General features: G+C 48.3%; 1 protein-coding gene across 1 annotated transcript in view; it reads right to left on the bottom strand.

Moving 5' to 3' along the window:
• SLC6A4 (solute carrier family 6 member 4) overlaps window positions 1-26,125 on the bottom strand; it is a gene marked incomplete at both ends in the record, with an annotated part of 31,143 nt that extends 5,018 nt beyond the window's left edge. Inside the window, 11 exons of the mRNA XM_080712590.1 lie at window positions 7,555-7,655; window positions 10,161-10,260; window positions 11,798-11,929; window positions 12,464-12,576; window positions 14,434-14,561; window positions 16,950-17,053; window positions 17,629-17,763; window positions 18,904-19,042; window positions 20,810-21,029; window positions 22,095-22,229; window positions 25,783-26,125. Of these exons, the coding sequence (XP_080568716.1) occupies window positions 7,555-7,655; window positions 10,161-10,260; window positions 11,798-11,929; window positions 12,464-12,576; window positions 14,434-14,561; window positions 16,950-17,053; window positions 17,629-17,763; window positions 18,904-19,042; window positions 20,810-21,029; window positions 22,095-22,229; window positions 25,783-26,125 (1,650 nt within the window). The remainder of the gene's footprint in view (window positions 1-7,554; window positions 7,656-10,160; window positions 10,261-11,797; window positions 11,930-12,463; window positions 12,577-14,433; window positions 14,562-16,949; window positions 17,054-17,628; window positions 17,764-18,903; window positions 19,043-20,809; window positions 21,030-22,094; window positions 22,230-25,782) is intronic.
• Window positions 26,126-26,956: the final 831 nt, after the last annotated feature.

Here is a 26,956-nt window from a genome sequence, read left to right as displayed (position 1 = left end):
GTACTAGGAATTGAACCTAGAAGGGGTCTACCTCTGGGCCACACCCCCCCAACCCTATTTTATTTTTTATATGGAAACAGGTTCTTGCTCAGTTGCTGAGGCTGGCTTTGAACCTGCAATCCTTCTGTCTCAGCCTACCAAGTGCTGGGGTTACAGGACACCGCGCCCTGGGCTCTTCTTGGTGTTAGGATGTGAAATCCATCTTGGATGGGGGGACTCAAGCTCTAGGCTCAGAAATCCCTTGCACAACTCAACCTCTCCTTGCTTATAAACAATGTTTTCTTTTTTATAACTTGGCTTTGGCGAAAAAGATTTATTTTTAGTGTGTTACTTGTTGTTTACCTAACAGAGTCTTGTAAAGCCCAGAGCAGGTGATCTGTTAAGTAAATGTAGAAGCGGAAAACAGATTTGCCTCTTAACTGGACTCTTGAGAGTGGTCAAGGCAAACATCGCGGGGTCATAAGTAATGGCCGCACACTCTCCGTACCTCACTGACTGCACAACACCAGGAATAAAGATACCTCAGGCCTGGGACAAGGGTGGCAGGGGTGAAGCTCTCACCGAAGGCACCACACTTTAGAGAGAGCCCAATGTCAGTAATCAAGATAACTATTTTAATCGCGCATAGTGGCACACCCTTGTAATCCCAATACTTGGGAGGCTGAAATAGGAGGCCCACAGGTTCACAGCCAACCTCAGCAACTTAGTGGGGCCCTCTACAAGGTAGTGAGACCCTGTTACCAAGTAAAAAGAATAAATAGCCAGGCGTGGTGGCGCACGCTTGTAATCCCAGCATTCGGGAGGCTGAGACCAGAGGATCGCGGTTCCTGGACAGCCTCAGCTACCTAGTGAGGCCCTCTGCAACTCAGTGAGACCTGGGTTCAAAATAAAGAATAAAGAATAGGGCAGGGGGTGTAGCTCAGAGGTTGAATGCCCCTGGGTTCAGTCTCCAGACCCGCAAAAAAAAAAAAAAAAGAATAAAATAGGGCTGGAGTGTAGCTTGGAGGTAGAATGCCCCTAGGTTCCATTCCCAGTAACCCCACCCACCCACTCACTAATAGGTATGTAGATTTTAGTGCAGTATCAACTCCCCCCCCCCCCCCCGCCGTGGTACTGGAGACTGAACCCAGAAGTGTTCTACCTCTGCACTGCACTCCCAGCCCTACTTTATTTTGAAACAGGGTCTCATTAAGTTACCACCATGTGCTGGCCTCGAACCCATGATCCTACTGTCTCAACCTTCTAAGTACTGGGTTTACAGGTATGTGACCCAACTTTAGTGCAACTCTGTGTGTGTGTGTGTGTGTGTGTGTGTGTGTGTGTGTGTGTAGTACTGGGGATAAAACCCAGGGTCTTTCTACCTCTGGGCTACACTCCCAGACCTGTTTTATATTTTATTTGGAAACAGGGTCTCACTAAGTTGCTGAGAGCCTCACTCAGTACCTGAGGCTGGCTTCGAACCTGCGCGATCCTCCTGTCTCGCCTCCCAAGTACTAGAATTACAAGCATGTGCCACCACGCCCGGCTAGTACAACTTGACTTTTCTTTTCCTTTCTTTTATTTTCTTTCTTCTTTCTCTTTCTTTCTTTCTTTCTTTCTCTCTCTCTCTCTCTTTCTTTCTTTCCAGTACTGGGGATGGAACCCAGGGAGATTTTACCTCTAAGCTACACCAGCCCTATTTTTTATTCTTTATTTTGAAACAGGGTTTCACTGAGTTGCAAAGGGCCTCACTAAGTAGCTGAGGTTGTCCGCAAACCACAACCTTCCTGTCTCAGCCTCCCAAATGCTGGGATTACAAGCGTGCGCCACCGCACCTGGCTGAGGTTCTATCTCTTAAAAGTTGCACTAATGCCGGGCGTAGTGGCGCACACTTGTAATCCCAGCACTTGGGAGGCAGAGACAGGAGGATCGTGCAGGTTCGAAGTCAGCTGTGCTGGCTTAAGTGACCCTGTTTCCAAATAAAAAAGTATAAAAATAGGTACTGGGAGTGTAGCCCGGAGGTAGAAGGGTTTCCAGGAACCCCAGTACCACCAAAAAAAAAAAAAAAGTTGCACTAAGCAGGGCATGGTGGTGCACACTTGTAATCCCCGCGTTTGGGAGGCTGAGACCGGAGAATCGTGCAGGTTTGAAGCCAACCTCAGCTGGCTTAAGAGACCCTGTTTCCAAATAAAATATAAAATGAAATAGCCTGGAGGTAGAAGGCCCCTGGGTTCCATCCCTAGTACCACCAAAAAAAAAAAAGTGAACCTCATGAGGTCAGGTCAGGGTAAGGCAAGTGAGGTGAATCACACAGGTACTGTGTTTATTTAAAATGGTATTTATTGTGAAATTTTTACACTAATTTTTTAAAATCTTGCATTAAAATAGTATTTATCTTGAGTGGTGAGTTTTTTGCAATGTCTTAAATTTTAGGTCCCTGGTGAGTGTCTCACTCAATCTGGGCCCTGGATCAATTTCTTCAGTGTGTGGGGAAAATGAAAGCAAAAAATCATGCTCTGCCCTCAGGGAATTAATTCAATGTCTCTTCTTCCTTTGCAAAACAAATGAAAGAGTTTAAGTAGATTATGAAGAAGCACTAGTATTAATATAAGTTAATAATCCATTTATGTCAGGACTTCTTGTGTAATGGTGGGCCAGGTGAGTAAGATCAACCCTCTTACTGAAAACAACTGAAACATCTATATTAAAAAACATACAGGTAGCTGTGTGTGGTGGTGTCTGCCTATAATCTCAGTACTTGGGAGGCTGAGGCAGGAGGATTGCAGGTTCAAAGGCAGCCTCAGCAACTTAGTGAGACCTGTTTTAAAACAAAATAAAATAGGGGCCAGCGTGGTGGTGCATGATCGTAATCCCAGCATTTGGGAGGCTGAGACAGAAGGATCGTGGTTCGCAGACAGCCTCAGCTACTTAGTGAGCCCCTTTGCAACTCAGTGAGACCCTGTTTCAAAGTAAAGAATAAAATATTGGGCTTGGGGGTGTAGCTCAGATGTAGAATACCCCCCTGGATTCAATCTCCCCCAGTAACACACATACACAAACACACACACACACACACACACACACACACACACACACTCTCTCTCTCTCTCTCTCTCTCTCTCTCTCTCTCTCTATATATATATATATATATATATATACATAAATATAATATATATAATATAAATATAGTAGATATATAAAATTTATTTTGCCATGAGTGGTGGCACATGTTTATATTCCCAGCTACTAAGAAGGCTGAAGCAGGAAGACTGAGGCCAGCCTGGGCAACTTTGCAAAACCCTGTTTCAAAATAAAATAAAAGCCAAAAGTACATCACATACCTGTGATCTGAGTACTTGGGAGGGTGAGACGGGAGGACTGCATGTTTGAGGCCAGCCTTGACAACTTAGAATGAACTTTTTTTTTTTTTTTGGTGGTACTGGGGGTGGAACCCAGAGGCTTTCTACCTCTGGGCTATACTCTCAGACTTATATTTTATTTGGAAATATGATCTCACTAAGTTGCTGAGAGCCTCACTAGGTAGCTGAGGCTGGCTTCGAACCTGTACAATCCTCCTGTCTCAGCCTCCCAAGCGCGGGGATTACAAGCATGCACCACCACGCCCGGCTAGAACTAACTTTCTTTCTTCCTCCCTCCCTCCCTCCCTCCCTTCCTTCCTTCCTTTTTCTTTCCATACTAGAGATTGAATCCAGGAGCATTCTATCTCTAAGCTACACCCCAATTCCTTTTTTTTTTTTTTTTTTTTTGCAGGTTTGGGGATGGAACCCAGAGGCATTTGACCTCCGAGCTACACCCCCTGCCCTATTTTTTATTCTTTATTTTGAAACCGGGTCTCACTGAGTTGCAGAGGGCCTCACTAAGTAGCTGAGGCTGTCCATGAACCGCGATCCTCCAGTCTCAGCCTCCTGAATGCTGGGATTACAAGTGTGTGCCTATAACCCCGCCCTATTTTATTCTTTTTTTTTTTTTTTTGAGGTACTAGGGATGAACCCAGGAGTGTTGTACCTCCAAGCGACAACCCCAACCCTAGTTTTTTTTTTTTTTTTTTTTTTTGGGGTCTGGGGATGGAACCCAGGGGCATTCAACGTCCAAGCTACACTCCCTGTCCTATTTTTTTCTTTTTTTTGGTGGGGGGGGGGCTCTGGGAATGGAACCCAGAGGCATTTGACCTCCAAGCTACACCCCCTGCCCATTTTTTATTCTTTTATTTTGAAACAGGGTCTCAATGAGTTGCAGAGGGCCTCACTAAGTAGCTGAGGCTGTCTGGGAACCGCGATCCTCTGGTCTCAGCCTCCTGAAAGCTGGGATTACAAGCGTGGGCCATCACGCCCAGCTCAGCCCTAGTTTTTATTCTTCATTTTAAATAGGGTCTCACTAAGTTGCAAAGGATCTCACTAAGTAGCTGAGGCTGGCTTCAAACCTGTGATCCTCCTACCACCACACCCAGTTGAAACCCTGTTTCAAAATTTAAAAAAAGGGCTGAGAGTATAGCTGAGGGTTAGAGCAGTTGTCTAGCATGTGTGAGCCGCTGGGTTCCATCCCCAGCACATTAGAACATGTGTGTTTTATTTTCCTTAAAAGCTTCAGCTGATAAGGTCATGTTGAACTGCCCAGATCTCAAGGAAGGCTGGATGGAGCCCGGCGCTTACACAAGAGCTACTGGGCCCTAGGAATGCTTGGTGCTTGGGGCAAATGTTGGCTCTGAGTCTGGAAACCTCTGGATTCCAGGAGGAATAGAAGTCAGGGAGGGATCCTGGGATAGAGAGAGACACATGTAGTGCTGCAGAAGCAAGAACACACATGTGGTCTATTATGTATAAGTTCATGTTGAGATATGTGGGCACAGAAAAAGCACAAAAAGCTGGGTGTGGTGGCGCACGCTTTTCGTCCCCGCGCTTGGGAGGCTGAGACCGGAGGATCGCACAGGTTCGAAGCCAGCCTCGGTTACTTAGTGAAGCTCTCAGCAACCTAGTGAGACCCTGTTTCTAAATAAAATATTTTAAAAATAGGTCTAGGAGTGTAGTCCAGAGGAAGAAAGCCCCTGGGTTCCATCTCCAGTAGCACACACACACAAAGCACAAAAAATAAAGGGCTTTCTCAAGACAGAATACAAAAGAGCTGTTTCAATAGAAGGGAAGGGTCAACTGTGTGCCAAAAAGAGGTCCAAAGACAAAATGGGACGGCTCAGATGGATTGAAAGAACGGTCTAACAGCCTTTCTGGCTCTAAAAGATCAACCCCACCCCCCATAAAGTTACAGATAAATGAAAGAACAGAAGTCCCTGCCAATGTGCACAGAGGGTCGCCCAGGCTGCCTCAGCGCCAGTGGGAATCGGCAGGGCACCGTCTGTCTTCAGGTGGACACTGGGGGGCAGGCAAGGCACATACGCATAGATCGCGTGAGTTTGAACACATCTTAGCAAACGGACAGTCCTTGAGACTCGACCTCCTCATCTCCAGGGCCTTTGGCAATAAGTGGATTCTTTGATTTGAACCTGTGCTCGAGGAGATGAACATAACATTATAACTAAGAACTTGCTAGGACCCCTCTCAGAGCCTTCGTGAGCAGCACAGCACATCTTGCCCTGTTCAGAAACAGTTCTTACTTATTATGTGACTTTAATGCCACAGAACCTTTTCTTTCTTTCTTTCTTTCTTTCTTTCTTTCTTTCTTTCTTTCTTTCTTTCTTTCTTTCCTTCTTTCCTTCTTTCCTTCTTTCTTTCTTTTTTTGGTGGTACTGGGGTTCCTGGAAGCCCTTCTATCTCCGGGCTACACTCCCATGGGCTACACTCCCAGACCTTTTTTTTTTTTTTTGGTACTGGGGTTCTTGGAAGCCCTTCTACCTCCGGGCTACACTCCCAGACCTATTTTTACATTTTTATTTGGAAACAGGGTCTCCAAAGCCAGTGTGCGCGGCTGGCTTAGAACCTGCGCGATCCTCCTGTCTCTGCCTCCCAAGCGCAGGGATTACAAGCGTGCGCCACCACGCCCGGCTAGAGCCTTTATTTTCTTAAATGTAAAATGGAAGTGTAAGCAGTATAACTACTTCATAAAACTATTATAAAGATTAAAAGAGCAATAGTATAAGTTTAGCCTGGCACTCAGTACCCAATTAATGTTACTTATCATCGCTGTTCAGCAGGAAAGTGATGTACTGGCACGATTGAAGCCCAGACTACTCTATGGTGCCAGAAGAGGGGTGAGCATGGTAGGCATGGTGCCCACAGGAGTTACAAGAAAAGTTCCCGAAAGCCAAGCGGGGTGGCGCATGCTTGTAATCTCAGCATTTGGGAGGCTGAGACAGGAGGATCACAGGTTCAGGGCCAGCCTCAGCTACTTAGTGAGACCCTTTGCAACTTAGTGAGACCCTGTTTCAAAATAAAGAATAGGAAAGGGCTGGGGGTGTAGTTTGGAGGTAGAATGTTCCTAGGTTCCATCCCCAATACAGCAAAAAAAGTAAAAAACATGACCAGCACTTCAGGAACCCCATCTTTTTTTCTTCTTAGTACTGGAGATGAAACCCAGGGGCATTCTACCTTTGAGCTACACCCCCAGCCCTATTTTCTTATTATTTATTTATTTATTTCTGTGGTACTGAGAGTGGAACTCAGGGGCTTTTCTACCTCCAGGATATACTCCCAGACCTATCTTATACTTTATTTGGAATCAGGGTCTCACTAAGTTGCTGAGAGCCTCACTCAGTAACTGAGGCTGGCTTCGAACCTGTGCGATCCTCCCCTGTCGGCCTTGCAAGTGCTGGGATTACAAGCGTGCGCCACCACGCCCGGCTTTTATTCTTTATTTTGAAACAGGGTCTCACTGATTGTAAAGGGCCTCACTAAGTAGCTGAGGCTGTCCTTGAACCTCAATCCTCCTGCCCCAGCCTCCCGAATGCTGGGATTACAAGCGTGCGCCACCACGCCTGGCTTCATATTCTTCTTTCTTTGTATGGTTTTGAGTACGTAGGAGTACTCAGTTTATATTTTTTGTTTTTTTGGTTTGTTTGTGGTCCTGAAGATTGAACCCAGGAACACTATTTTTGAGATGCATCTCTAGCTCTTTTTATTATATTATTCTGTTCTGAAACAGGGACTTACTAAGTTACCTCATATTGGCCTCAAACCTGCAATTCTCCTGTCTCAGCTTCCCAAGTACTGGGATTACAGGTGTGCACCACTGCGCCCAGATAGGAGTGATCAAATCTGAAGCCAGGCATGGTGGCGCACACTTGCAATCCCAGCGCTTGGGAGGCTGAGACAGGAGGATCGCACAGGTTCAAAGCCAGCCTCAGCTACTGAGTGAGGCTCTCAGCAACTTAGTGAGACCCTGTTTCCAAATAAAATATAAAATAGGTCTGGGAGTATATCCCGGAGGTAGAAAGCCTCTGGGTTCCACTCCCAGTACCACACACAAAAAAAATTCTTCGAGATGTACACTTAAAATTGGCACACTTTTCTGTATATATGGTGTGTGTGTGTGTGTGTGTGTGTGTGTGTGTGTGTGTATGTGTGTGTCTTTCCCTGGGGAATGAAGGAGAGGGCAATGATAACTTACCAGGAGGAACACGGGGCTGATGGCGACCCAGCAGATCCTCCAAAACCACCCGGGGCTGAAGCCAAGCATCTCTTTCACGTCACTGCAGAACTGCGTGATGCCTAGAGCCGTCAGGAGAGAGAGGTGATGGGGAGGAGCGGGCTCTTTCTATCCCCGACTCTCCAGGACAGTCGGTTACTGAGATCCACATTGGGAACAACAGGAGGAAGGGAGCTGGAATTCCCGCCCTAAACGAGGGCTGCAGGGTAACAACCTTGTCTGGAAGTGGGACTGGGGCCTTGTCACAATACAGGATTTTTTTTTTTTTTTTGGTCACCCTGGGGATTGAACCCAGGGGCATTCTACCTCTGAGCTGCACCTCTAGCCCTATTTTATTTAAAAATTTTATTTATTTATTTATTTATTTATTTATTTATTTATTTATTTATTTATTTTGTGGTACTGGGGAAAGAACTCAGGAACATTGCACCTCCGAGCTACATCTCCAGTCCTATTTTTTAGTTTATTTATTTATTTATTTATTTATTTTGGTGGTACCGGGGTTCCTGGAAGCCCTTCTACCTCCGGGCTATACTCCCAGACCTATTTTAACATTTTTATTTGGAAACAGGGTCTCCTAAGCCAGCGCGCACGGCTGGCTTCGAACCTGCGCGATCCTCCTGTCTCTGCCTCCCAAGCGCGGGGATTACAAGCGTGCGCCACCACGCCCGGCGCTAGTCTTTTTATTTTTTGAAACGGGTCTCAGTGAGTTGCAGAGGGCCTCACTAAGTAGCTGAGACTGTCCGCGAACCACGATGTCCTGGTCGCCACCTCTCGAATGCTGGGATTGCAAGCATGCACCACCACGCCTGGCCTTTTTTTTTTTTTTTTTTTTTTTTTTTTTTTTTTTAATATGAAGCAGAGTCTCACTAAATGGTGGAGGACCTCATTAAGTTGCTGAGGCTGGTCACAAACCTGCGATCCTCCTGTCTCAGCCTCCCAAGTGCTGGGATTACAAGCCTATGGCTGGATAGAGACTTTGAATCATATGCTGAGAACTTCCCAGGGAAAATTTTAACCACAATACCACCCATTCATATGACAGATAAAGAGAAAAGTTTTCTGAAGAGAAAGTTACTGTTACAGAAGTGAGAAGGCCCACTGATAGGTGAGTCTGCTGCACTCACATGCTTCCAACTTTGTCCTTTCAATTGTAGGGGAGGATTTCTTTTTATTTTTATTTTTTATTTTATTTATTTATTTATTTATTTATTTATTTATTTAGGTGGTACTGGGGTTCCTGGAAGCCCTTCTACCTCCGGGCTACATTCCCAGACCTATTTTTACATTTTTGTTTGGAAACAGGGTCTCCTAAGCCATCGCACGCGGCTGACTTCGAACCTGCGCGATCCCCCTGTCTCTGCCTCCCAAGCGCGGGGATTACAAGCGTGCGCCACCACGCCCGGCAGGATTTCTTTTTTAAAAAACTGAGCCAGCCCGGACAGGAGGATCGCACAGGTTCAAAGCCAGCCTCAGCTACTTAGGCTCAACTTAGTGAGGCCCTGTTTCCAAATAAAATATAAAGTAGGTCTGGGAGTGTAGCCTGGAGGTAGAAAGCCCCTGGGTTCTATTCCCAGTACCACACACACACAAAATAAATAAATAAATAAAAATAAAAAAAACTGAGCCGCTTTTTATGTGTAATGTGCAATATGTGTAGTGACTGCCATGCTAAAGCAGCTTTATTGTCATACAAAGTAAGAAAACAAAACAAAAACATTTTTTTTTTTTTTTGGTGGTGGTACTGGGGTTCCTGGAAGCCCTTCTACCTCCGGGCTACACTCCCAGACCTATTTTTTAAAATATTTTTTATTTGGAAACAGAGTCTCTTAAGCCAGCAAGGCTGGCTTCGAACCTGCACAATCCTCCTGTCTTTGCCTCTGAAGTGCAGGGGATTATAAGCGTGCGCCACCACGCCCGGCGCAAAAACATTTTTAAGATGAGATATGTGCCTCTTGGAGAGTGGCAGCACCAGGCCAGTGTCCTGGCTTTCACTAACGTCCCTCCCAGGCGCTCCCGGGAGCTCTGCCAGTGGACACAGCTCAGCTCACTCCCTGCAGCCCTGGTCCCACCCTTATGGAAAGCCATCCCAGGACCAGGGCGGGTGAGCTGGGTGGGGAGGCAAGGGCATTCAACGAAGAGCATTCTTGCTTCTTTTTAAGCAAGAGGTCTCAGGGCTCAGGAGGAGATCTCACTTGAGAAATTCAAATTGGGATCACTCTATTTAGCAGTAGTTTAGCGTTTGCAATCACTGTGCACTAATTCTGTGTCTTCTCTCCAAGTGTTAGAGTCTATGGGGATCTTAAACCACCACTGTGGATGAGCTAGAGAAAAACGTGTCAGCCTGTCTCCACTGGGTAAACATTCAAACTTATCCTCCCCACGAACAGAGCACAGAGGAAATGATGGCTTATTTCTGAAGACGGCGTTCAGCTAGATTACGGGGCTGACCCATCGGAGGCCACACCTTGTCGCTGCCTCTTCCTTTCCTTCTTTGATGAAATCGGCCCTTCTCCCTGTGCTGGGTGGTGTGGGAAGGATCTCTGCCCGCTGCGGGGAGGTCTTACCATAGAACCAAGACACGGCAACTGCTTCTATGAGCACGACGGTGAGCACCCCAGGCCCCGTGGCGTACTCCTCCAGCAGCTTCACCACGTAGGCCCCGCCCTGGGAACGAGATGGCAAGCCTGGTTAAAGGCCCCTGGCTGCACTGCCCCTCCTCGACACAGCGTCCCGCAGAAGCTTCGGAACCTAGGCTAATGCTGGGAAATTCCCACCTCAGACCTCATCTAAGCGCCCACAGCCTGCCTCTTGGAGAGTGGCCTTTGCAATGTGGGCCAGGTCACCCCATCAGACACAACTTCCCACCCTACAGCGCTCCTCCTCGTTCCTCCTTTTGTGGTACTGAGGATCACAACAGAGACTCCCACAAGCTAGGCAAGTACTCCACCAACTGAACTACACCCCAGCCCTATTTTATTTTGAAACAGGGTCTTGCTAAAGTGCTGAGGCTGACCTTAAGCCTGTGATCCTCCTATCTTAGCCTCCCAAGCACTGGGATTATAGGTGTGCGCCACCACACCCAGCTTCCACCAAACTTTAAGAGAAACTCCAATGGGCCTCAGGATCTATGTTCAGCCTTCTTCAACTTACTAAACATCTCCAGGGTACTCTGGAGAATCTCCACCTCTAAAGACTGAATCTGGGAGGGTCTCTGGTACCAGACATATCATGCACTTTGATCGCAGTCTTGCCTTCTGTCCTGACTCCTCAGGCTCTCCACAGCTTGCTACCCCACCCTGCTGACGCTCCAGAGGCACCGGGGTCATGGCTTGAAGATGCCAATCTGGCCCCGCTCAGGAGGACATGAGCCTAGGAGCTCCATGGGTACTATCTGATGCTATCTATCGTTGTTGCCTCAACTACAAAAATAATCATCATCAACATCATCATCATCTGGAGAGGGTTTAAATAAACCTTTGCAAATTCTAGAAGAGACACAGTGCCTTTACACATATGAGAGTCCAGCCTCCAGATGTCTGCATATCAGGACATCAGGACAATATTCCCAAGAGCTGGGCATGGTGGTGTATGCCTGGAATCCCAGTTCTTGGGTGGCTGAGCTAGGAGAATCACAGGTTCAAGGCCAGCCTTAGCAACTTAGTGAGACCCTGTTTCAAAATTTAAAATGATATAAAATAAAATTAAAAAGAACCGATAGTATAGTTCAGAGATAGAATGTCCCTGAGTTCAATACCTAGTTCCAAGAAGAAGAAGAAGAAGAAGAAGAAGGAGAAGGAGAAGGAGAAGGAGAAGGAGAAGGAGAAGGAGAAGGAGAAGGAGAAGGAGGAGAAGAAGAAGAAAAAGTGGATATACACTGGAATTGCAAATCATAAAATTCCTGGTTTTTCTCTAGATATTTTGCCAAGCCTGAAATGTAATTAAATCTATTATAAAATGCTAAGAGCCCCAGATACCATGTGCAGATTCTACAAATGGATGCTGCCAGAAAGACTTTTCTTCTCTTTCATTTTGTTTTGTTTTGCAGTGCTGGGACTCACGCATGCTGGGCAAGTGCTTTACTATTGAATCACATCCCCAAAATGCCACGCTACGTGGGGCAGAGAAAAGAAACTATTTCTTGTAGTGTTCTGTGGCCCTAGCAGAAGCCAACTCAGAGCTGAGCCGAGGGTCTGGTACTCACAAAAGTCAGGGTGATGAGGGATCCAAAGAAGCAAGTAATGACCACAAGGAGCACAAACCACTCCCGGCGTTTGGCCCAGATGTGTGGGAACTCATCCAGCACGGCCGTGATCACACCCTCCAAGCCTGCAAACTGAGAAGTCACACAGGGTCACCGTGGAGGCTTCAGGGCAAGCCAGGAAAGGGAGGAAGGGGTAAAATTGCTAAGCGACCCGTTAAACTATCATGACCAGTTATCCCCACTCACTGGCCCATCTGGAAATATGGTTCCCTGTTTTATACTGGTTACGCTGTCACTTAGAACCCATCACTGAGGACATTCCAGGAAAGACGACACGGCCATGGACCGCTGGGTGGCACCGGGAAGGTCAGCTCAAAGTGGAGGCTCACTCCACACTAGGAAGTGCAAAGTGCTAAGCGATGCTGGGCAGGGCAGTATCACGAATAATGCTGTGAGCTGCCACTGCCCGGTCAAGGGTCAGCACACAATCATAGAGAGGAATTCACATGTGCCGAGCCCCGGGTGCCGGCGCTTTCCCCAGGTTATGCCACTGATGACTGCGGGATGCAGCTGAGGTTTGTGGGGACAGGGATGTGGGGCGGGAGGAGATGGGTCCAGCCCCTCCTCGCCACCCTCCAGAAGGCCGCTTCCTCCCCAGTCACTCACTGTGCTGTCCAGGCCCAACGTGATTAACATGAGGAAGAAGATGATGGCGAAGAATGTGGCCGCTGGCATGTTGGCTATGGCTTCCGCATAGGTAATGAAGAGGAGGCTGGGGCCTGAGGCGGGAGAGAGGAGGAAGTGGCCGCTGAGACTAGTTCTACCAAGATGTCACAGAAGAGAACATCTTATGAGAGAAGCTCTCATAAGACCTTCCATGTGAACCGAGCTTTGACACACCCGCCAAGTGCTTCCTCACACCTGGCCGCCATGACACCCTTGGGGACGGGGAGGGCAGAGGGCCCACCTTCAAAATCGTGTGTCCTCATTGGCGCAGGGGATAGAAACGGATCTGAGGCCCTAAGACTAGCAAAGCTGCACACAACAACAGCAGTTTTCCCACTCTATAACAAGTGGGTGTTTTGTTTTCGGGGCCGGGATTGATATTCCTAAAGCTCCAGAGCACTTAACCCCCTCTGATAGCTTCAGCTCCAGACCGTTAGGAAATGAAGATTTATTATCATTTTAAGGGTTTTTTTTTTTTTTTTTGGTGGTGGGTATTGAACTCGGGTATTCTACATCTGAGCTACACCTATATTTTATTTATTTTTTTTATAAATAAGTATCTGAGCCAGGCATGGTGGTGCACTCTTATAATCCCAGTACTTGGGAGGCTGGGACAGGAGGATCCCAAGTTCCTGGCCAGCCTCAGTGACTTAATGAGGCTCTACACAACTTAGTGAGATCCTGTTTCAAAATAAAGAATAAGAAATAGGGGTAGGGGTGTAGCTTGGAGGTAGAATGCCCCTGGGTTCCATCCCCAGTAGTGCAACAAATAAATAACTATCTGAGGGCCTTGCTAAGTTGCTGAGGCTGGTCCTGCAATCCTCCAGTATCAGCCTCCCAATTTCCTAGGATGATAGGTGTGCGCCACCACGCCCTGCTCTTTTGTTAGTGCTGTCTTCACTTCTCAGGGGCTAGCGAGTGCTCTCCTTTGGGTTAGTCAAAGCACCACATCAGGCCAAATGCATAAGTATGCTTGTAAAAATGCCCCAGAATTCTGTCCACTAGATCCCATTACCTTTTTTATTATCTGTTACCTTTTTCTTTTTCCATGAAAACCCACTGTATAGTTAGAATGGCCACCTCAGCCATACTTTATGTTCCTACAAGGTACAGTTCTAAGGATTAGTAGGTATTTGCCTACCAGACTGGGACTCATCACAAGACCAAACCCACTGATTGTGTGTATGTGTGTGTGTGTGTGTGTGTGTGTGTGTGTGTGTGTGTGTGAGACATCGGGGATTGAACCTGAACCCAGGGGCATTCTACCTCCAAGGTATACTCGTAGCCCTATTTTATTTCTATTTTGAAATAGGATCTTGCTAGGTTAATGAGTCTCCCTGTTTGATGAAGCTGCCCTTGGACCTGTGATCCTCGTCTCAGGTTCCCAAGTACTGAGATTACAAGCATATGCCACCATGTCCAGCCAAACCCACTAAAGCTACCATCTAAGCAAGGTGTGGTGGCACACACTTGTAATCTCAGTACTCAGGAGGCTGAGACAGGAGAATTACAAGTTCACGGCCAGCCTCAGGAACTTAGCGAGGCCCTCCACAATTTAGTGAGACTTGTTTCAAAATAAAAAATAAATTACTGTTGGTGGTGTGGCTCAGAGGTAGAATGCCTCTGAGTTCAATTCTCAGTATCACAAATAATAAATAAGAAAGAAAGGGAGGGAGGAAGAAAGAAAGGAAGGAAGGGAGGGAAAGAAAGGCAATCGCCACCCAAGTGATACTTCCAAGCCTATTGTATGTCTGATCCCCCAGGGTCTTGAGCACACAGGAAGATCTCCAAAGCACTGTTTCTCTCAAATCTTTGAAATTTCAAAGGGCCATTTAAAAACGATTCAAAAGTTAAGTATTTGTAAAGATTCAAAGCAAAGCCAGCAGCATAGACAGGGCACGCGGTCCTACCTGCGTCTTTGGCCACCTCAGACACGGCTTCGCTCCTCATCTCAGCCATGTACCCGAGCACCGTGAAGATGACGAACCCCGACACGAAGCTCGTCATGCAGTTCACCAGGCTGGTCACCAGCGCATCTCTGCAGTGGGAAAGCCAAGGGCCGCGAGGCAGCGCTGGGCCAGGGAGTCTCCACAGTGACTCCAAGGACCCCAGCCTGCCCACTGCCCTCCCTTAAGTGCTGTGGCCGCCGCACAGGGCGTGGGCACAGGAACGGCCCGCAGTATTTAAGAGGAGTTGTACTGTTGAAAGCGCACAGCACACACCTTTGCATTCCAAACAGAAGTCCTGTTCCAGAGCAGGGCCCAGGCTGGGGAGGGGCGGCTGGGCCTTGCCCTCACGTTTGTGGAGTCTCAGATATAGAATGGATATTTTACATTATCTTCAAGGACCACAACAGAGATACCCTGACCTTTTTTTTTTTCTTTTTTTTTCTTTTGGTATTGGGGATCGACTTGGGGCCTCATACATGAATGTTCACCACTGAGCTATACCCCAAGCCACTTTTTTTTGTGTGTGTGTGTGTGTGTGGTACTGGGGTGGAACCCAGGGGCTTTTCTACCTCCAGGCTATACTCCCAAACTTATTTTATACTTTTTTTTTTTTTGTGGTACTGAGGGTGGAACCCAGGGGCTTTCTACCTCTGGGCTATACTCCCAGACCTATTTTATATTTTATTTGGAAACAGGGTCTCACTAAGTTGCTGAGAGCCTCACTAAGTAGCTGAGGCTGGCTTCAAACATGTGCGATTCTCCTGTCACAGCCTCCCAAGCACGAGGATTACAAGTGTGCTCCACCACGCCCGGCTCTTCTTTTTCATTTTGAGACAGAGGCTCACTATGTTTCCCGGACTGGCCTTGAACTTGCAATCTTTCTGCCCCATCCTTCCAAGTATCTGGGATTACAGGCATTTTTTTTCCTTTTTCTTTCTTTTCTTTTCTTTTTTTTTTTTTTTTTTTTTTGGTGGGTCTGGGGATAGAACCCAGGGGCATTCGACCTCTGAGGTATACCCCCTGCCCTATTTTGTATACTTTTTTTTTGTGTGTGTGGGTCTGGGGTTGGAACCCAGAGGCATTTGACCTCCAAGCTACACCCCCTGCCCATTTTTTATTCTTTTATTTTGAAACAGGGTCTCACTGAGTTGCAGAGGGCCTCACTAAGTAACCGAGGCTGTCCGAGAACTGCGATCCTCTGGTCTCAGCCTCCCGAATGCTGGGATTATAAGCGTGCGCCACCCAGCCCAGCTACAGGCATGTTTGTGAAACAGGGTCTTGCCAAGTTGCCAAGACTATCCTTGAAACTGTGATCCTCCTCTCTCAGCCTCCTAAATTCTGGGAAAGCTCAGGTATAAGGATTGCAAGTTCAAGTGTAGCCTAGACAATTTAGTGAAGATCCTGCTCAAAATAAAAATGGCTGGGAGTGTAGCTCAGTAGTAGAGCTCCCCTGTGTCCAATCCCCAGTACTGCAATAAAAATAATTAAATTGTTACAATTTTACAATTTTTTGTAGTTAAACATATGAACTAGTTAAGTCCAAATGTTTGGTTGTATGTTGCAATTTTTGTAAACCTGATGTAGAATTCCTTAATTTTTTTATGGTACCAGGGATTAGACCCAGGGGAATTCCACCTCTGAGCTACACTCCCAGGCCTATTTTATTTTTTTATTTTGAGACAGGGTCTTGCTAAGTTGCCAAGGGTCTAAGTTGCTGGGGCTGGCTTTAAACCCACCACCCTCCTTTCTCAGCCTTCCAAGTACTGGGAATACGAGTATGCTCCACCACACCCAGCTTCATTATTATTTTTATTTACTTACTTACTTACTTTATTTATTTATTTGTTTTTCAGTACTGGCTGGAACCCAGGGGCATTCTACCTCCAAGCAACACCCCCAGCCCTATTTTTTATTCTTTATTTTGAAACAGGGTCTCAGTGAGTTGCAAAGGGGCTGAGGCTGTCCTCAAATCGTGATCCTCCTGTCTCAGCCTCCAAAAACGCTGGGATTACAAGCATGCACCACTATGCCTGGCATTATTATTTTTATATGTAAAGATTCTCACATTCTTGGGAGGCTGAGACGTGAGGATGGCAGGTTTGAAGCCATCCTCAGCAACTTAGTGAGGCACTAGTTCCAAATGAGAAATCGGGCTGGGAGTATAACTTGGAGGTAGAATGTCTCTGGGTTCAAGCCCCAATACCACAAAAAAAAAAAAAAAAAGGAAGAAAAGAAAAAAAACATTCTCACAAAACAGAAATGGCCTGGGGTGTGGCTCAACCTCTGGTAGTTCCGCCCGGTGAGTGCTCTGGCCCTGGGTGATGGGCGGGCTCGTGGCCGCCTCGTGGCACCCCTGAGGGGCGGCGGCATCACAGACGAAGCCTGGCCAGGTCGAGGCATCACTTCAATTGCCTTCTTCCAAAATGCTGTTCGCTCTGTCTATTGCCAAGCTTTGCTTCAGGGGCCCGGATACTCACTGGTAACAGTTGTTGTTGAACTTATTGTAGCTTGCAAAAGCCAGGAGGACCCCAAAGCCTGGGCCAAGAGAGAAGAAGATCTGAGCGGCAGCGTCGATCCACACCTGGAACACAGCAGCGACAGGGCCGGCTGGGGGTGAGACCAGGCTGACACGGGCAGCACCTCTGACCCCACGTGGCTGGCGCACCCTGGAAAAGCTGGCTTTCAAGGCTCCTTCCAGGGTGGCCACACACCCAGTGCAAACACAGGTGCGTTTTCTCCCTGTCATTTAGACTTAAGACCGTCCAGTGGCCTCAACTCTGCATTTTATGCTAATATCTTTGGCTGAAGGCATCACTGCAGGCTTGTGACATTGAAAGAAAATTATATTGAGCTGGGCGTGGTGGCGCACGCTTGTAATCCCAGCATTCGGGAGGCTGAGACCTGGAGGATCGCGGTTCGCGGACAGCCTCAGCTACTTAGTGAGGCCCTCTGCAACTCAGTGAGACCCGGTTTCAAAATAAAGAATAAAAAATAGGGCAGGGGTGTAGCCCGGAAGTCAAATGCCCCTGGGTTCCATCCCCAGACCCGCAAAAAAAAAAAAAAAAAAAAAAATAGTTGTCCCTACTGTCCCACTTGAAGGAGAACTAGCTTCACCTAGTACGTGACGGCAGGTGCGCGCTCTCCCTCATGTCTTACCCCTGTCTCCAGGAGTTTCTGCCAGTTGGGTTTCAGGTAGAAGACGACACCCCTCCAGGCTCCAGGGAGGGTGGCCCCCCTCACCAGCAGGATGGACAGGACGATGTAAGGGAAGGTGGCTGTCACCCACACCACCTGTGGGGAGGAGAGCGGGAGCCAGGTCATGGCCGTGCCATTCCAGAGAGAGCAGGCGAGGGACATGGGCAGGCGTCAGCGCCTTTCACCCTGAAGGCTTCCAAGAAAGGAGCGCTGCCTTTTTTTCCTGCCATTTTAGGAGGCAAGGTGGTGTAGTGGAGAGATGACTGCCTTCAGGAGCGGGCAGACAGGAATCTGCCTTAGCGTGTCCAGTGCCACCGCCTCCAAGTCCACTGCACATCTGCAGCGTGGGAGAACATCTGGCAGGAAACAGTAATGAAAGTGTAGATGAAGCACTGAGCGTGGCCAGCGGTGGGTTGTCAGGAAATGACTGCAACTGTTGGGCCAGGGTGCCGCTCAGTGGTAGGGTGCTCGCCGAGCTCACACGAGGCCCTGGGTTCCATCCCCAACAACGAAGGGAGAAAAATGCCACTATTATCCTTCCTTTAGCCTATCATTAGGCTAAAGAAAAAAATTTTTTTTGCAGTACTAGGGATTAAACCCAGGGGCATTCTGCCTCCGAGCTACACCCCCAACCCTATTTTCATTCTTTATTTTGAAACAGCGTCTCACTTAAGTTGCAGAGGGCCTCACTAGCTGAGGCTGGCTACAAACCCACAATCCTCCTGTCTCAGCCTCCCAAGTACTGGGATTACAAGTGAATGCCACCACACCTGACTACTAAAGAATTTTTTTTTTTTTTTTGGTAGTACTGGGGATGGAACCCAAGAGCCTTCTACCTCCGGGCTATACTCCTAGACCTATTTTTTTATATTTTACTTGAAAACAGGGTCTCACTACATTGCTGAGAGCCTCCATTCCTAAGTAGCTGAGGCTGGCTTCAGACCTGCATGATCCTCCTGTCTCAGCCTCCCAAGTACTGAGATTACAAGTGTGCATCACCAAGCCCGGCTTAAAGAAATTCTTTAAAATTATATAATTGTTCTTGGGATTAACTCATTTCCAGAATCTTTTACTAGATGTTGTAGAAAAAGGGCAGAACGAAATGTGTTTGGTGTTGAAGGAACACTGACTTTCCCTTGACCAGTCGCTGTCCACACCACTGGGTTCTGAGTTTGAGACCCGGTAAGTCCCCATGGCGGGCAGGCAGGCCTGAGTAGTAGCCAGGGTCCTCCTCACCTTGCCAGATGTTTTCACACCTTTCCAGATGCTGAAGTAGATAATGGTGAAGATGAGCATGATGCAGAGGGCAAGCTGCCAGCTGATGCCCCCCAGGTCCTGCAGTCCCTTGGACCGGTGGATCTGTAGGACATGGCGCCTAGAGCAGGAGAGAAAGCATGAGAGGCTCTGAAGGTGCCCAGAGATGGACACTAGGCTGCAAGGACCAAGTGGTCGCTGCACCTCAGGGAGAGCTGGCAGGCCTCGCTGCTCTGGAAGGACCGAGCAGCAGCACACTCGGCCAGTGGCCCCGTGTGCGCTCAGTGCTCAGCCACAGCCAGGCGTCCTGGCCCCTCCCTCACTGGCTGGGACCAGAACCTCTTTGACCAACATGCTGGCTTTTGGAAAACAAGGATTACATGTGTGAGTAGTGGGCTAACCTGCCAGCATAGCTGTCTTTGCCTGAAATCCCCAAATTAAAGAATACTTCCTTCTCCAAGCATCTCCTTCCAAAGGGTAGATTTCACTTAGGAAGTCAACACATTAAACCACAAACTATTTTAATTCTTTCTTTCTTTCTTTCTTTCTTTCTTTTTTTTTTTTCTTTTCTTTTTTTTTTTTTTTTTTTTTTTTGCAGTACTGGGGATGGAACCCACGGGCATTCTCCCTCTGAGCTATACCCCTAGCCCTATTTTTCATTCTTTATTTTGAACAGGGTCTCAGTTGGGCGTGGTGCCGCACGCTTGTCATCCCAGCATTTGGGAGGCTGAGACTGGAGGATCGCAGTTTGTGGACAGCCTCAGCTACTTAGGCCCTCTGCAACTAAGTGAGACCCTGTTTCAAAATAAAAAATTTAAAAAAAGGGCAGGGGGTGTAGCCCGGAGGTTGAATGCCCCTGGGATCCACCCCCAGACCCGCAAAAAAAAAAAAAAAAAAAAAAAAAAAAAGAAGAAACAGGGTCTCACTGAGTTGCAAAGGATCTCACTAAGTAACTGAGGCTGTCCACGAACCACGATCCTCCTGTCTAAGCCTCCTGAATGTTGGGATTACAAGCGTGAGCCACCACAACCAGCCTCTTTCTTTCTTTTTTTGATACTGAAGATTAAAGCCAGGGGTAGTCTACCTCTGGGCTATACCTCAATGTTTTTATTTTTTCTTTTGAAACAGGGTTTTACTAAGTTTCTGAGTCTCATTAAGTTTCTGATGCTGGTTTCTTTTTTGTTGTTGTTGTTTTTTGTTTTTTTTGTTTTTTTTTTTATGGTACTGGGGTTCCTGGAAGCCCTTCTACCTCCGGGCTACACTCCCAGACCTATTTTTACATTTTTATTTGGAAACAGGGTCTCCTAAGCCAGCGTGCGCGGCTGACTTCGAACCTGTGCGATCCTCCTGTCTCTGCCTCCCAAGCGCGGGGATTACAAGCGTGCGCCACCACGCCCGGCCTGATGCTGGTTTCTAACCTGAACTTCTTCTGTCCCAGCCTCCAGAGTACTGAGATTGTAATTGTGTGCCACCACATCTAGTTTGAATAGTCTCAAACTACTGAAAATGCAGGATGTTTTGCTTCCGGGGAATTGGCTGAGAGGAGAAGCCGGGTAGAAAGGTGGTTGACACAGGAACTCATTTCAGAATGTGAGGCAGGGATCAGCTTGGGCCAGTTGTTGGAGCAGGCTGGCCTGGCCCATAGGGAGGAGGGAGGGTGGAACAGAAGGGCTAGATTACACAGCACCAAGGCACAGCGCCCAGATCCGAATCCTGCTTGGAGTCAACCTGCCGCCCACTCACTCACTGGCCCCCCCAGTCCCATCAGCTTCATCTCTCAGAAATCTGCCAGGAGAGGGGTGAAGAGCCCAGGCTGCCTGCTCCCTGAGAAGCCAACCCCGGGGGCGTGGCCTGCCCAGCCGACCACCGCTCACGTCTATGCACGTACGTGTAAAATTCTTCAGCAGGGGACGTGGAATGGAGCGTCCAGGTGACGTTGTCCTCCGAGAAGTAGTTGGTGCAGTTGCCAGTGTTCCAGGAGTTCTCGCAGCTGGTCCAGGGCAGCTGGTCCGTGAAGGAGGAGATGAGATAGTAGAGCGCCCAGGCCATGATGGTGTTGTAGTAGGAGGCCATGTAAAAGGCGATGATGCAGATGGCGTAGCCGATCCCTGGCAAGTGGGGGAGAGGCCCAGTTAAAAGCAGGCAGTGAGGCGCGGCATGGGGGCCCTGCAGCGCCATGGAGGGGCCAGGATGGTTACCTCTGTCTCAGTTACCTCTGTTTACCCATGGTTACCTCTGTTATCAGTGACCCAAGAAGTCACTGGTGGGAAAGGAGGCAAGGCAGAAAATTATTCATACGTATTTGCAGGCTTTCATGGTTTATTTATTTATTTTTATTTATTTTTGTGGTACTGGGGATGGAACCCAGGGGCCTTCTACATCCAAGCAACATCCCCAGTCCTACTTTTTATTCTTTATTTGGAAACAAGGTCTCACTAAGTAGCTGAGGCTGGCTTCGAACCTGTGTGATCCTCCTGTCTCAACCTCCCAAGCTCTGGGATTACAAGTGTGTTTCACCATGCCCGGCTCAAGCTCTCATGTTTTAAAAATATGTGTGTTAATGCTGCTAATACTCTAAATTCTTGAAAATTAGTTTATTTATTTATATATTGGTGCTGGGGATTGAACCTAGAGGCATTCTACCTCTGAGCTATATCGCTGGCCCTTTTGTTGTTTGGTTTGGTTTGATTTGGTCTTGCGAGGTAGCCATGATGAGGCTGGTCTTAACCCTGTGAGTCTCCCATTTCAGCCTCCCAAGTACTGGGAAAACAGGCATGCACCTCCATGCCCAACTTTAGTTTACTTTTAATGGTCTTTTTGTGTGTGTGTGGTGCTGGGGATGAAATCCAGGGGCTACACTTCCAGACTTGTTTTATATTTTATCTGGAAACGGGGTCTCACCAAGTTGCTGAGAGCCTCACTGAGTAGCTGAGGCTGGCTTCGAACCTGCGTGATCCTCCTGTCTCAGCCTCCCCAGCGCGGGGATGACAAGCGTGCGCCACCGCGCCCAGCTTTAATGGTCATTTATTCTCATCCTAACAATTTCACATCAGATGAGCAGTCAAAACTTAACATCTCAAGTATTCTCTCAGACATGACTCCAGATGCAGGTCTCCAGGGCCCACCCACTGATGGAAACGCCCCAGTCACTCACCAGCAAACCCTTGCGTTACCTTTGAAAATCGGGCAGATTTTCCTCCAGATAGAAATGCATCCGTTTCGGTGGTACTGGCCTAGCGCAAGCTCCATGTAAAAGAGCGGGATCCCCCCGAAGATGGCCATGATGGTGTAGGGGATGAGGAAGGCTCCTAAGCAAATGACAGATGGTCTCACTCCCTGCCTCCGTCCATCCCAGGACACCCCAACCGATCTGGACACAAGGCTTCACACCAGGAATGGCAGAGCCACCGGGCGCCGAGCACCACACAGGCACCTGTGCAGTGACCTCACGCTGCACTGCCTGGCCCTCAGCATTTTGCCACAAGTGACAGTTGACAGACTCCAGGGCTAAAATGAGGTTAGTGGGGGCGGCGATGTAGCAATGTTGGAAAGATGGGCTGGGCGCACAGGGATCACGGCTGCTTCCGGCTGCATGGAGAAGCCTGGGCCCCTCCCCTCTCTGAACCACCCATTTCTTCCCCATTAAGATGACAGGGGTTGAGAGGAGTTGAGGCTCCCAAACCCAGCCACATACTGTAATCACCGCCTTCAAACACACCCCAAGATTCCAGGGCCCAGTCCAGACGTCCTGAAGTGAAATGTCCAGGTGTGGTGCAATGGGTAACTGGTTCAAGCTCTCTGGTGATGCTTTTATTTTTATCTTTTGGTACTGCAGATGGAACCCAGGAGCATTCTACCTCTGAGCTACACCCTCAGCCCCATTTTTTTTTTTTTTTGAAACAGGGTCTCACTAAGTTGCTGAGGCCTGCCATCCTCCTGTTTCAGCCTCCCAAGTACTGGAATTAGAGGCATGAGCCACAGTACCCAGCTGCTCCCTAGTGACCTGATGCACTAGGGATCCTGATCCCAGTGAGGGGCCCCAGAAGTAGATCACCTGTGATGATCTTTCTATACAGCAGCCACCATGGAAGAGTCATGAAATTAGTGTCTTTGTTCATCAGTATTATCGATAGCTCCAGACTGACTACTGGTCACGTGGCTACACGTCCACGATCCCCTGAGCCAGAATGGTCTCTCACGAGCCCCCTCTGGGGTATGGCTGCGAAGGGCAGGTGTCACAGAACAAGAGGGCTGTGTCACTAGACCTAGAGGAGAAAGCTGAATTTGGAAATGCCAAGTTGGGGGCTGCTCCCTGAAGGCCGAAGTGTTAGCCCAAAGGCTAGGTCACTCCGATTTTCCCTGAGACTTTCCTACAGATTCTTTGGTTGGGTCCTAGAAACCTGGAGCCAGCGCAACTGGTAGACCCAGGGGAGCATAAAATAAAAACCATGTCATCTTCTCATGGTGGTCTTTGACCAAAGGGTTGGCTTGACCCGATTTCCAGGAGGAGATGTCACCGGTGACCCAGCCCCTTACATAATGCTCAGGTTAAAAGTGAGTCCTGCACTGGGGCTGAGGTTTTATGACTTCGGCTCCTCCCAGGCAGATGTTCTGGCCTCCCCAGGACCCCCATGGAATTGCTGTGGTGGCTTCAGGAACAGAGGTCCTTAAAAGACTAAGCAAATGAGGCTGCCGGGCCGTGGCCAAAGCGAGGGTGACACAGAGTGATCTCACTTGAGCGGCCTCCCAATTCTTTTTTTTTTTTTTTTTTTTTTTTGGTGGTACTGGGGTTCCTGGAAGCCCTGCTACCTCTGGGCTACACTCCCAGACCTATTTTTACATTTTTATTTGGAAACAGGGTCTCTTAAGCCAGTGCGCGCAGCTGGCTTCGAACCTGCGCGATCCTCCTGTCTCTGCCTCCCAAGCGCGAGGATTGCAAGCGTGCACCACCACGCCTGGCAAGCGGCCTTCCAATTCTGCAGCCAGGCGCCCATCAAACCAGTGTCCACTACTTTGATACCCATTTCATCTTATCCTTTTCCTACTTTTTTTTCCTTTTTATGTGGTATTGGGTGTGTGTGTGTGTGTGTGTGTGTGTGTGTGTGTGTGTGTGTGTCTGTGGTACTGGGGTTCCTGGAAGCCCTTCTACCTCCGGGCTACACTCCCAGACCTATTTTTTATATTTTTATTTGGAAACAGGGTCTCCTAAGCCAGCGCGCACGGCTGGCTTCGAACCTGCGCGATCCTCCTGTCTCTGCCTCCCAAGCGCGGGGATGACAAGCGTGCGCCACCACGCCCGGCCTGGTATTGGGTATTGACCCTAGAGGCATTCTATCTCTGAGCTCTACCCCCCCACACACACACTCTATTTTATTGTTTATTTTGAAACCGTCTCACTAGGTTGCGGAGAGGCTGGTCATGAACCTGAGATCCTCTTGTCTCAGCATCCCAAATCCTGGGATTACAAGCGTGCACCACCATGCCTGGCTGTCCTTTCTTTATTTTAACAGCAAGCCTGGTGTAAGCCCAGACCTACTCTGTCTCCTCTGCTCCACTCTACGCAGGGTCCAATGATCACTTCTAAGTTGGCTAGAATTTATTTATTTATCTGTACTGGAGCTGGGTGTGGTGGCACACCCTACTGGAGAATGAACCCAGAGGCATTCTACCTCCAAGCCACACCCTCCACCCTATTTTTTAATTCTTTATTTTGAAACAGGGTCTTACTAAGTTGCAGAGAGCCTCACTAAGGAGCTGAGGCTGGCTACGAACCTGTGATCCTCCTGTCTCAGCCTCCCAAGTACTGGGATTACAAGTATGCGCCACCATGCATAGTTTATTTTTTTTTTTCAATACTGGGGATGGAACCGAGGGGCATTCAATCCCCGAGCTACACCCCCAGCCCTACTTTTTATTCTTTATTTTGAAACAGGGTCTCACTGAGTTGCAAAGAGCCTCACTAAGTAGTAGCTGAAGCTGTCCTCAAACCACAATCCTCCTGTTTCAGCCTCCCAAATGCTGGGATTACAAGCGTGCGCCACCATGCCCGGCTAATTTTTTGTTTTGAAACAGGGCCTCTCTAGGTTGCTGAGAGTCTAAGTTGCTGAAACTGGACTTGAACATGTGATCCTCCTGTCTCAGCCTTCCAAATACTGAGATTACTGGCCTGCACCACCAAGCCCAGCTCAGCTAGGATGTTTGAACATCTACAAGGTAACGTGCCTAGAGGATTTAAGGTGGCAAGGGAGATGAAGATAAAGTCTCCTGCCTCAAAAATCTAACTTTCAAGGGAGATGTGAGTAAGTCCACACATGGTTTGGGGTTGGCAAAACTCTGGCTGGGTTCAGTTTGGGATTATGCCCAAACTAGTAATTTTTGACTCTGAACCCCAGTTGATGCCTTCTCTGCCCTCACACAGGTGTAAAGGTCCAGGATGTCTGGAGGCCTGGAGCCCCTCGATTTTTCCTTATGCAGATGTGACCCCTCCAAACCCCCCCACAGAACCTGCCAGTGGGAGTGAAGGACCTCAACACACTCAGCTGTCCCCTTGCTCCCAATGGTGGGGGACGGAGTCCAGACCACGTGAGATGACACAGAGGCTCTCCAAAAGACGAGGCCCTAGTGATAATAGAAACCTGTGAGGTCAGGTGTGGGGGAGCCTCTGTCCAGCTGCATAACCCAGGATGCCTCAGACATGCTGACGAAAGCTCCCGGCTTACTATAGACCTGTCTTTGAGGCTAGCATGAAAGTCTAAGCAGTCTTGTTCCCAGACTCCTAACAAGACAACAGACATGTGATTTTGCTTGTGGCTTCCCACAAGGATCTGCAGCCCACGCCAGTCCCTGGCCCGCGGCACTGACCTCCTCCATTCTGGTAACATATGTAGGGAAAGCGCCAGATGTTGCCCAGGTCCACAGCGTAGCCAATGACTGAGAGGAGGAAGTCCACCTTCTTTCCCCAGGTCTCCCGCTCCCCTTGGTGAGCCTCAGCCACCAGGGCGGTGATGGCAGTCGGGACAGCATGCGAGGTGCCATCTCCTGTGCTAGGGCTCGGAACTGCTGAGTACCCATTGGATATTTGGCCGGACTCTGCTCTGTCCCCTAAGGCAGGGACAACCTTCCGCAGAAGGCCGTTTTCCTGACAATTCTCTTCATCCTTATGCGCCAACAGCACCGTCTGAGGTTTTAAGGGTGTGGTCTCCATCCTGCCACTTAATTAGTGATACTGTCACCCATCTGCCAAGGACCGGAACGAGTTCTGGTGTTTGGTTTGCAGATCTTAGAGCTTGATGACGATGGGATTGAGAACTCTGCTGGAAAGGCACACAGAGAAAGAAGGGAAAATGAGGCATTCTACTGGTCTTTGGCGTAACTTATTAGATATCTTAAACCATATCAGGCACTGAGATTATAAACACACCTATTAAACTGGATGCAGTGGTGCACACCTGCAATCCCAGTACTTGGGAGGCTGAGAGAGGAGGATCACAGGTTTGTGGCCAGCCTCAGCTACTTAGTGAGACCTTCCGCAACTTAGTGAGACCCTCATTCAAAATAAAATATAGTGCTAGTGATATAGCTCAGAGGTAGAGCGCCCTGGGTTCTTTCCCCAGTACATACAACAAACAAACAAGCAAACAAACAAACATGTACCTGTTAAACATGAGCCAGTCTCTTTGTTAAAAAAAAATTTTTTTTTTGGTGGTACTGAGGGTGGAACCCAGGGGCTTTCTACCTCCAGGCTATACTCCCAGACCTATTTTTTATATTTTATTTGGAAACAGGGTCTCACTAGGTTGCTGAGAGCCTCACTAAGTAGCTGAGGCTGGCTTTGAACCTGTGCGATCCTCCTGTCTCAGCCTCCCAAGCGCGGGGATTACAAGTGTGCGCCAACACACCCGGCAAGGAGCGAGATTCTATTCTCCATGTGGTCTAATCGATTGTTTATAGTTTTTTTTTTTTTTTTTTTTTGCAGGTCTGGGGATGGAACCCAGGGGCATTCGACCTCCAAGCTACATCCCCTGCCCTGTTTTTT

The sequence above is a fragment of the Muscardinus avellanarius genome, assembly GCF_963383645.1.
Source record: "Muscardinus avellanarius genome assembly, chromosome: 16".
NCBI classification, from domain to species: domain Eukaryota; kingdom Metazoa; phylum Chordata; class Mammalia; order Rodentia; family Gliridae; genus Muscardinus; species Muscardinus avellanarius.
This window is presented reverse-complemented; position numbering and strand designations above follow the sequence as displayed.